The sequence below is a fragment of the Prionailurus viverrinus genome, chromosome F2 (genome assembly GCF_022837055.1).
Source record: "Prionailurus viverrinus isolate Anna chromosome F2, UM_Priviv_1.0, whole genome shotgun sequence".
NCBI lineage: Eukaryota > Metazoa > Chordata > Mammalia > Carnivora > Felidae > Prionailurus > Prionailurus viverrinus.
Genome location: NC_062578.1, coordinates 23,699,081 through 23,710,600, shown reverse-complemented (window position 1 = coordinate 23,710,600; position 11,520 = coordinate 23,699,081). Strand labels below are relative to the sequence as shown.

Sequence of the window (11,520 nt, the reverse complement as noted above, 5' to 3'; positions counted from 1 at the left end):
CTCAATGAAAAGGAAGCCAACAATGTATAAACTGTTCTGAGTAAATCAAATACAGTTTTAAAAACTGTATCATTCAGACCTAATGGCCATTTTGTTACTTTTGCTTCCAAAAGCTGGATTCTTTCAGGATGATGAAATTGGTATTGAAAAAAAGGATTACAAAATATTTTATTACCAACGGGTTTTATTACCTGATGTAACCCAGACGTTAAGCCAGGATCATCCTGCCTTTTGAGATTCAAATAAAACTGACTCAGTGCCCTTTCTATATGTAGTGGGACACTCCTCACCTCCCCAACCTTTCCAAGATTACTCTGAGGTGAAGTTAGTAAAGTGGCATAAGAGAGATGTATATAAATTTCTCCTCCTCACCTTGGTCTGAGTTGTTTCTGCTGACTTATTTCAGTGGTGAATCACATTCTACACATGCTGTTCCTTTTCTACTTCTTGGTGTCACTCCAGACCATGCACCTGAGAAGTCCTCTTTCTCAGTATTTTAGGCTTTTCCCTAAACAACCAAGTTGTCTTCTGAATTATGATGATACTAATAAAAATAGGTTTTTCACTCCACTACACAGGTGGCAAAATGGTTATATGGATACAGGACATTTAAAGAAAGATATGAGGTACTCAAAACAAGTTATGAACGAAGTGACACTTAGAAGAAAACGAAAATATTAACAATACTGTTTTTTCTTCTAGGAGTGGAACTAAGTGATTCTTTTTTCTTGCTTCTACTTTCTGATACTTGATGAGCATTTGATTATGGAATAATTTTTAATAGAAATCTACAAATCACATTAACTGCCAAGATAGCAACAGGTATTGATCTAAGTGACATAGGACAGAGAAGCAGGCAGAGGCCCAACCCGAGGATGGAGACGGCACCAGGTTGTTCACCTGAGACCTAGAGCCTGCTCTCTACTAAGATCATAAACTGGCTGATCCTAGCAGAGGGTGCTCTAGGTCTCAGAAATGGGAGCACTTTTCTACCCTACCCTCCCTCCTACAAGCCTCTAGCAGCTTCAGACCTGATCTGTCAACTAGTGATGCTCCTTGCTCCTTCCCCATCAACCTTCCTCAAACACAGATAAGCCATAATGATATTTATCATCATGGCAGATAGGAGACATGAGGCAGCTCCACACAGACTGGGTATTTTGTTCTTGACTGACAACTAGCACAGTACCTGGCACACACTGGGCACCTAATAAGTTATCTACTGATCTAAATAGCATGGGGGCGCCTGGGTGGCTCAGTCGGTTGGGCGTCCGACTTCAGCTCAGGTCATGATCTCACAGTCCGTGAGTTCGAGCCCTGCATCAGGCTCTGTGCTGACAGCTCAGAGCCTGGAGCCCGCTTCGGATTCTGTGTCTCCCTCTCTCTGACCTTCCCCCATTCATGCTCTGTCTCTCTCTCAAAAATGAATGTTAAAAAAAAAAATTAAAAATAAATAGCTAGCTAGCTAGCTAGCAGGATTTAAGGCCTTTTGCTCCTTGGCCTTCACAAGGACCAACTTTGATTTTACAACTAGAGGTTAAAAATCTTAAAATGCCAGGACTTCATAAAGTTAGCATAAGATGGCCATTTTATAAAAGGTCCTGACATCTATTTAGTACCTATGATTTTTCCTGCTCTGATAGGATACATCAAAGGAGAAGAATGCACAGAGGGACAACTGGCACCACCAAAGACATCGCTACTTAGATCACCATTTCTCCTGTAACTACCACACTCAACTGGACATGGAGATTCTTATTATGGGCAACTATGCCAAAGAAGATAGGCAAAAACTTGTGGTTTGAACCAAAGGGAGATTAACACTGCTTCCTATAATTTTTGAAATTATTACTCTAATTTTTAAAATTATAGATATTTTAATGTGGGTAAAGTTAGTATCTATACACTTAGAAAAACCCAAAAAACAGCTCTCCTATTTGCTTCTGACATCTGATCCTCAGGTTAGAGGCAGCCACACTTATTATATAAAATTACTTATGCCTATGCCAGCATGAACATGTATTCTCACTTTTTAAAAACATAAATGGTAGAATATTATGTTTTGTTTTTCAAACATAGCTTATTTTATTATACAGAAACGTAATTCTCTGAAAATTAATTAAAAGTTGTTTGATACAACTTCAAATTGGTTTTAACAGTCAGTCACTAACAGAAAACAAAAGGCAATTTAATTATTATACATTGGAACATAAATCACATTTAAGCACAAACGTGAAAACAGCAGACTCATTTCTCATCTTTGACTTGTTTCTTTTCACTGTCTTCTTCCGTTTCAAAAGTGAATGGTTTGTCATAACCCATTAGATGGTTATAATCTTCAGGGTTTGGAAAGAGCACTGGATTAACTAACAGTGATTTTGTTTTAGCGTAAAACGTGGTAAACACATGTGTGCTGTCTGGAATCTTCACGTCATTTTGGTGAAACACTGTACTCGTTTCTGAAAGCACAACATTATAAGTAATGGCTTTGTAAGTGTCTGTTGTAGCTTCATGGTACAACCGAATGACATAGCCTTTTGTAACAAAGTGAAGCAGTGCTGGAGTGATCACCGTAAAGCTTCCTATGATGCCATAAAATAATATTTGCAAAGGCAGACTTCCAAATATAATATTATTTTGTGCAAAAATGTATGGTAGAAATGCAAGGCTGATGACACTTGTAGAGTAAGAGAAACATTTCACACCTAAATAGGAAAAAAAAATGGGAAAAGATTAATATATATAAATTTTATGAAACAATCAACCTATTCAATTAATACTTCCACCTTCTTATAGCATCACCAAAACAATAAAATCAACACATACATATAGTGATTATTATTTCCTAGGCTCTGTCTTTACATACTTTATATATTTTATTCACGAAATCTTTGAAAAAGCACTATGAAATAGACAGATAATTATCATCATCACTCCCATTTAAGACATGAGGAAAACAATGCACTTGCTCTATATCACAGAGCTACCAAGTGGCAGAACTGGGACTCAAACCCAGGCAATTTGACTCTAGTGCCCAGGCCACTGACCAATACACTGCACTGCCTCTCCAGGTAAGAAATCTGCTTTAGGGTTAACTGGCCCTCTACCTCAGTTCCCCAAGAAAAGATTCAATATTACTCAAAGATCCTTATGAATGCTATAAAAATTAATTCAGCCAGCAGATTATCAAATAAAACTCTATTAATAAGCACTTCCACATACTTAACATTAAATGTTTATATATGAGGCTAACATTATCAGGCTAAGTGCCCAGGATTAAAACAGCAAACTACCATAACAAACAAACAAAACCGAAAACAAAACAAAACAAACACCAGTGGTTTAAGAAACACATGGGAAATAAGGCGCCTGGGTGGCTCAGTTGGTTAAGCATCTGCCTCTTGGTTTCAGCTCAGGTTATGATCCTACAGCTAGTGAGTTAGAGCCCTGCAACGGGCTCCACGCCTGCTTGGGATTCTTTCCCTCCCTTTTTCTCTGCCCCTCCCCCACTTATGCTGTATCTGTCTCTCTCAAAATAAAAACTTAAAAAAAAAAATAAGAAAGAAACACGTGGGAAATATATTCAACTTCTTTACCAATGAAAGACATTCAAGTTAAAACAGTGAGATATTTTTACCTGTCACATTAAAACATTAAAAATCAATGACTTCTGAAATGCATAGTTAAAAATGGTTAAGAGACACCTGGGTGGCTCAGTAGGTTAAGCAGCTGACTCTTGATTTTGGTCAGGTCATGATCTCATGGTTGGTGAGATCAAGCCCCACATCAGGCTCTGTGCTGAGGTGTGGAGCCTGCTTGGAGTACTCTCTCTCCCTCTCTCTCTCTGTACCCCACCACTTGTGCATGCTCTCTCTCTCGAAATAAATAAAAATAAAAAACATTTAAAAAATAAAAATGGTTAAAATGGTAAATTTATGTTACATATATTTTACCACAATAAGTGACTTAAAATGTAAATTTCTAGAAGATCGACAAGTTGAGATCCTAGACAAATTGGTTATAAATTTAACTTGGAAAAAAAAAGTAAGAAAAAAGGGTGGGAGAAGTTAGATATTAAAACATAAGTCTATAATTATAATGGTGTGGTCCTGGTGCACAATAAAACAGATCAGTTGAACAAAATGGAAAATCTAGAAATAAACCTAACTGCGTACAGAAATTTATATACTATAAATTTATATACTATACATCTCAAATATGTGGGCAAAAATGGTGCTAGGACAACTGGATAGCCATATAAAAAAGATAAAAACTCAATCCATCCCTCATACCATCTACTAGGAAAATTCCAAATAATCCTGATATTTAAATGTAAAAAATAAAATCATAGAGATAGAAGAAGAAAATATCCATGCAGTCCTTCATAATCTGAGAATGGGAAAACTTTTCTAATTATGACTCAAAACACAAAAGCAATCAAGGAGAAAGGTAAATCTGATTAAAAATGTACATGGACACAAACAAAGTAGAGACAAATGAGAAAAATATTTGCAACTTATATCACAGAGTGTTAATATCCCCAACATATAAAAGGTTACTAGGATATGAGAAGATCAATAACCCTGTCCACAAACATGCAAGAAATAGAAGCAGATGGCTCACTAAAACAAAAATAACCACAGCCCTTAAACAGAAGAAATGTTAATAAACCTCAAACATAAGAAACATGAAATTAAAACCACGGTGAGATATTGTTTTCCTCCAAAACTGCCAAAAACCAAGTTTGACAACATACTGTTAATGAGGCTGTAACACAGTCTCATACACTGCTATTGGTTACAGGCTTAATTATCTTGCATCAGTAATTTAAAAATAATTCCTTCCTTCCTCCCACAGGTAGTTGCTATGACACTGGTACACATACAATACAATACAATACAATACAATACAATACAATACAATACAATACAATAGGGATACAATGCGGACCAAGATGCCTTCTATAAAAGCCACCCCTTCCAACTACCCTTTTTTCCCCAAGACTTTTGTCACACTATGGTGGGTTGAATAGTGTACCTCAAAATTCATGTGTACCCAGAACCTCCAAATGTGACCTCATTTGGAAATAGGGTCTTTGTAGACAATCAAAAATTGAGATGAGTTCATCCAGGAACAGGGTGGGCCATGACTCCAATGAGAATATCCTTGTAAGGATAAAACATGACAGAGACACAAAGAAAACATGGCCCTTCCCAACACCGATTTCAGAATTCTAGCTTTCAGAACAGGGAGAACAAATTTCTGTTGCTTTAAGCCACCAAGTTTGTGGAAACTTATTACAAGAGTCCAAGGAAACTAATGTACCATATACTTTATTTTGCCTGGATTGACGTAACTGTCATTTTCTAAACAATATATTCTGGGCTTTCCCAGCTTCATGTCTTTGCTCATACTACTCCATGCCTGGGATGCCCTTCTTTCACACCTCTTCATGTTCAAATTCTTTTCAACCTAAAATGAGACTACTGTGACATCAGTTAATTATTTGTGGAGGAATTAAAAGGAACAATCAACTAAAAGACTCTTCAAATGTCTTTAAAGTAGGATCCATTTGGTAGTTTAAAGAATCTCCAAGAACGTTACCTCTAACTTAATGTCTCTCATTCAGTTTTACATAGAAAAAGTATTTCTCTCTCAGTTCCTACATAAAAAAAATAGTAATCAGGGGCACCTTAGTGGCTCAGTTGGTTAACCATCCGACTCTTGATTTTGGCTCAGGTCATGATCTTACGGTTTATGAGTTCCAGCCCCGCATCAGACTCTGCCCTGACAGTGCAGAGCCTGCTTGAGATTCTGTCTCTCCCTCTCTCTTTGCCCCTCCCTGACTTGAGCTCACTCACTCTCAAAACAAATAAACTTTAAAATAAGTAAAGAAATAAAACAGCAATCTCTATAAAGTATATACAGTGACTTTCTATCACCATAATGTTGAAAGAACTCAAACATTAAATTCTTACAGAAGTTACAATTCTAGAACTTGGAATACCATGGATGGCTATGCTCTTCCACAAATATGACATCCTAACCACATGAAAATTAACCATTTATATTCTCATCTTTAAAGAAGGAAGTCAAATGGAAATAAATAAATTAGTAAGCCTTCCCTGCATTTGAAGTAAGGGTCTGCTCAGAACAAAGGGTATTATGGGTATCACTGTTAACATATCTAGTAGTTTAAATCCAGGTATCTCAGGTCAGAAATGTGACAAATGCTCAGTGGCCTACTTATGTACTGACTCCTAGAGGAATTTCTAACCACTGAAAATTAATTTTTCCAGTAACTTCAGAACTCTTCTCAATAGTGATTACACTCAGTCCTTATTGCCAAAGTTTTAAATATCTACACAGTCCTCTAAACACAGTCTATTTTGATGCCTCACACTTGAGAACTTACAGATTCCCAGAGTAAATTAAAAAAATTTTTTTGGAAATTTATTTATTTTGAGAAACAGAGAGAGTGAGCAGGAAAGAGCAGAGAGAGAGAGGGAGAGAGAGAATCCCAAGCAGGCTCTGCATGGTCAGCACAGAGCCCCACAAGGGGCTCAAACCAACCAACCTCGAGATCACAACCTGAGCCAAAACCAAGAACCAGCCGCTTGACCGACCGAGCCACCCAGGTGCCCCTGCAGAGTAAATTTTAGATGATCAGTTGACACCAGCATAATCAAAAACAGGAATGCAGGGGCGCCTGGGTGGCGCAGTCGGTTAAGCGTCCGACTTCAGCCAGGTCACGATCTCGCGGTCCGGGAGTTCAAGCCCCGCGTCGGGCTCTGGGCTGATGGCTCAGAGCCTGGAGCCTGTTTCCGATTCTGTGTCTCCCTCTCTCTCTGCCCCTCCCCTGTTCATGCTCTGTCTCTCTCTGTCCCAAAAATAAATAAACGTTGAAAAAAAAAAATTAAAAAAAAAAAAAACAGGAATGCAAATGAAGGTGCTGAGATCTTGTGGCTGACCTGGCTATAAAGTAATCCTTCAGATATTTCAGGTTATTCTTTTAAGATTATTAAAATGAGATACAACCTCAGGAACTTGAACAAATCACATACCTAAGTTCTTCTGACCTTCCCTAATAAATTATTCCATACTAAATACCAAATTAAGAGCTAAGGAAAGAGCTTCAAACTTGTAGTCATTTAATACAGTTTTTCTTCCCTATTAGTCTCTACCACCTACAAAAGCCACTAAACATGTTTCTTGAAAATTCTAAGGTGAACTGAAAAGCTGTAAAAGTAATGTATTTTTTTAATTATAAAGTATTATATGCTCATTTAAAAAATATATGAAGTAAATGTGTAGTCTCTCAAAATACTCTTTAAGGGGTATTCTTCCACATTTTTTCTCTGCATACTCAAACATTACACAAATAAACGCACACTTCTTGTTCTGTTTTACTTTGTTGTTAAACACCTTGGGAGATGACCAAAGGATGGAAGCTTTAGCACCCAGCCATAAGATCACACAGCCACTAACAGTCTTCAAAAATCTTTTTTAAACCTCCTAGAAATGCAAGGGTCTCAACCTCTGAATCTTGCATTAAGAGGACACAAGAAAAAAATATATAACCTAATTTTTCCTCATATCTTGTGATTAAGAGGTACTAAAATAAGAGGTAACATCCTAAGTACATTTTACAAAGGAAATTACCCTCACTTTTGATTACCCACCAAACACTGTTCGGGCCAGATTCCCAGTATAAATCAGCCTTCCATCTTCTGATTTTTCAAGCTGTGTATGCAAGCATTGAACACACCTTTCCCAACAAAGAGGTATCTATTGAAACAGAGACCATTATAATGTGAGTACATAATAAAGTGCATTTAGACCAACTTTTAATTTTCTTTAAGTGTATTTTGTAAATTATAATGAAGAGTAAAAGAGAACTTGTCACATACGGTTATTTAAGGAATTATCCCCAAATAATGTACAGAGCTAAAGAAATCAAACTAACAAAATCTCTTTCCTGAACTCCAGTCACAACCTGCGGAGTTGGAGAGTGAAGACCTAGGTTTGCACCCCAGCTCAAAGCCTTCTAGATAAAGCATGACTTTGAACAACTAAAAACTTCAGTGGAACAGTCTCTTCCATTCTATGGCTAATGAAAATGTCAAAAGTTTTAAGCGTATTAGTGTTCAAAAAACAAAATCCTCAATGTAACGTAAATAAAATACTGCAAATTCAATTTGTTTGAAGTCAAGGCCGTCTTTAATACTTCTATATCTACTTGCTTCCCTTGTTCCTCTTAATATTTCACTTGAAATCCTGTATCACAGTTCACAGAAGAGTTCCCCAAATGTCTAAAAATTTATTTCACAGAACACACACTTCAAAATGTAAAAGGCATGCCTGATCCATTTATGTTGAAATTTAATGAAATTCCAATTCCCATATTAGGCATTTCCAAGTTTCAATCTTGTTTACTAATCTTGATACTTTACAGGGCAGGATTAGGAGACAATTTATTCAGATAAAATGAGAGCATTAACGCCCCCAACCCCTTTTTCCAAAGAGCAAAATAATTCCTTACAATAAGCTCACCTAATAAAAAAAATAGAACAAACTTAAAGTCCGGTTATCTGAGTTCTTTCAGTTCAGTCTCCAGATGGTGCCTGTAATGTTGCAGATTAACCCCTCCGAGCTTCCGCTCAAGGATAGAAAGAGAAGAGTCGGTACCCACGAGCTGGGTTTGCAACCACCTGTAAATTACTCAGAACCGCCCAGAAAATGACCACTTTCCAACGGATATTCCTAGACTCGTGGGTGCTGTAAACCCCGGGATCCCGGGCCGGTTCCCGAGGCCGAGGCCCGGTACTTCTGCGCTGCCCTCAGAGAGCTTCTTCCGCACCAGGGTCACCAGGCCGCCGGGGCGGGGGCTCCCCAGGCCCGATCTACCCTCACTCCCCCACCTCCACCCTCACCGCCCACCTCCACTCCCATCCTCTCTCGGTCCGCAAGCCTTCAGACTGCCGACCTGCGTTCGCACCCGGCTCCCGAGGAACGGCCGGTCTCCCCGCAGCCCTTCGCTTCCACCGCCAACCAGCCCCGGGGAGCCGCTGCAGGAGGCCACACGCGAGGAGGCCGCGCTAGGGCCTCGGAGCGCGGCAGCCGCCCACGGCACTGTCCTCTTCCCGCCGAGCCGAAGTCCGGCCGCCCACGGGCTGCCCAAAGCCAGAAGCAGCATCCCGCGCGTGACAATTGGCGGCCGACGGCGCAACGGCGGCAACGGGAACCGCAAGGCCCAGCTCCCAAACCGACCGCAGCTGGGACCAGCCGCGTTCGCTCCGCCTCCAGAAATCGGGGCGGGGGGGGGAGGGCAGGCTTGGCCTCACGCGCGTGCGCAGAACTCGCGGCCTCCCCGCAACCTTGGCCGCGCGCGTTCCCTGCGGACTGAGCTCTGAACGCCGCCCACCGGAGTCTGGTTGCAGGGATCTGCCGACGACCATCCTGGGCGCAGCTTTACTTTTCCATACTTTAGCGCTCTTTAGGAGAATGTGGAAGGACAGAGGGGAGGGAGAGCCATGAGCGGAGGACAACGCCTGGAAGCCAGGGTTAAGTCTTTCATTCTTAGTTGGCGTCATTTTCTAGGCCCCCAAAACTATCTTCTTTCCGGAAAATGATAATGGCCTGTTACCACAGAATAATAATGCGATTTGGACAAAAATGAATGGTAATTTAATCCAACCGTTGGATTGGGAGAAAATAAATGGAATTTATTCATATAATGCTGATACTTGTCAAATACCTCTTATGAAATCCTTCGCATCCATATACACGTTTCTTCATTACTTAAGAGGTATCGAAGACCTATTGTGAAGACTAAGGAGCAGAGGATATAAAGAGACCGCATAAAATTGGTCAGCTGGGTCTTGAAGGATGAGCATCCAACTAGTAGACACACCTTTGTTTACTATTTCAGAACAATGTTTTTGACTCCAGATGCTATTTGCATGTAAGAAGATCAAACTAAAAGTCTAAACTAAAGTTCTTGAGAACTCCAGATCCTGTTTACTTTTTTTTTCCTGGGTATCCAAAAGGATAAAATTACACTGCTTCTTTATGAATAACTTCATTTTCTTAAAGTTATTTTCCACTTACTTTTTTTTTTTTTTAAGTTTATTTATTTAGAGAGAGTGCATACACATGCGTGCACATGACTGGAGAAAGGACAGAGAGAAACGAAGGGAGAGAATCCCAAGCAGGTCTGCGGTCAGGGCACAGAGCCTGAGGTGGGGTGGGGAGGACTGGATCCCACTAACTGCAAGATCATAACCTGAGCCGCAATCAAGAGTCCCACGTTCAACAGACTGAGCCACCCAGGCCCCCTCTTCCACTTAGACTTTTAAAATGCTTCTGTTTAGTGTAATTGATTCTGCAAATAGCAATTTTCCATTTTACTGATATATGTCTAAAATTTTCTTTTAATATAGTGTTTTAATATTGTTACAAAGATAAATTGAGATATATTAGAAATGTTTAATTTATTTGAGCAAAAATTTATTCAAATTGGGCAGCACCAAACTGAAAGTGGTTTAAGAGTCCTCCATTGAGAGGAGCTAGCGGCAACACAGAGAAGACGAAGAAGCAAAGCAAGGAAGTTATTTCATTTGCTATAGTTTAAGCATTTGCATTATTTGGGGAAATCTAGTTGGCTGTTTGTGATTGGTTGTTCTTAGACATTTATAGGAATTAATTCTGGCTTAGGTTTGGTTTGCTTACATAGGCTATCAAGGTATTAGAGCCATCTCAGTCTAACAGCGTCCTTGACTGATTACTTCAATAATATACTGAGAACTTGAATTTTAACTTCTGTTAGGCTTAGTTTTTTTTCCCCAACAGATGCTATAAGCAAATAAAAATAATATTTGGTTTACTTCAGGGTTTCAAAATAGCTAAACTGAGATCATATTCTGAAAAGTCTATGCTGTAGAATTACGTTGAATTGTTATTTATGCTTAGATTTCCCAGTTCTAGTAATATAGATGTTTGTTGAATATAAACTACTTGAATGGGATTTTAGAATGATACTAAGACTTTAAAAATAAGACTTGATACCCATTCATATCATCTAAGAGGTTCCCTTTAAAAACAGAGGCTGATAAGTATGCCTGGGTGGCTCAGCTGGTTAAGCGTCTGACTTCTGCTGAGATCATGACCTTGTGGTTTGTGAATTTGAGCCCTGCGTGGGGCTCTGTGCTGACAGCTCAGAGCCTGGAGCCTCCCTCAGATTCTGTGTCTCCCTCTCTCTCTGCCCCTCCCTGCTCATGCTCTTTCTCTCAAAAATAAACAAACATTAAAAAAAAAAAAAATGGAGGCTGATGTAAAACTGAAAAACAATTATCACTTGTAGAATGTATGGCCACCATTATTGTATGTCCTTTTTGTCTGTTTTTAGCTGTCTTTCCTCCCCATCCACCAGCTCTCTTTTCTTCCTTTAAGGTGAATTTAAGGGCAAAATGGCATGATGGAAAAAAGAAAAAAAATCGGTAAACCAATACACTGATAAGA

At 39.2% G+C, this 11,520-nt stretch overlaps 1 protein-coding gene across 2 annotated transcripts; it reads right to left on the bottom strand.

The window, feature by feature from the left end:
- Nucleotides 1–2,060: 2,060 nt before the first annotated feature.
- Nucleotides 2,061–9,292, bottom strand: TMEM70 (transmembrane protein 70). 2 transcript variants are annotated; one of them, XM_047842850.1, is made up of 3 exons: nt 8,987–9,292; nt 7,683–7,788; nt 2,061–2,705 (listed from the first exon to the last, which is right to left on the bottom strand). In XM_047842850.1, the coding sequence occupies exons 1-3, from the start codon at nt 9,194–9,196 to the stop codon at nt 2,248–2,250; spliced, it is 774 nt and encodes a 257-aa protein (XP_047698806.1). In that variant the 5' UTR covers nt 9,197–9,292; the 3' UTR covers nt 2,061–2,247. The 2 variants fall into 2 exon arrangements, with proteins under 2 accessions (XP_047698806.1, XP_047698807.1); XM_047842851.1 differs by having other exon boundaries at nt 8,999–9,292.
- Nucleotides 9,293–11,520: the final 2,228 nt, after the last annotated feature.

Coding starts and splice junctions, on each gene's coding strand:
- TMEM70 (XM_047842850.1), bottom strand. CDS start 9,196: ATGCTGCTTCTGGCTTTGGGCAGCCCGTGGGCGGCCGGACTTCGGCTC. Junction 7,789..8,986: donor GGAGCCGGGTGCGAACGCAG/GTCGGCAGTCTG, acceptor CTGTTTCAATAG/ATACCTCTTTGTTGGGAAAG. Junction 2,706..7,682: donor TCTGGCCCGAACAGTGTTTG/GTGGGTAATCAA, acceptor TTTCCTATTTAG/GTGTGAAATGTTTCTCTTAC.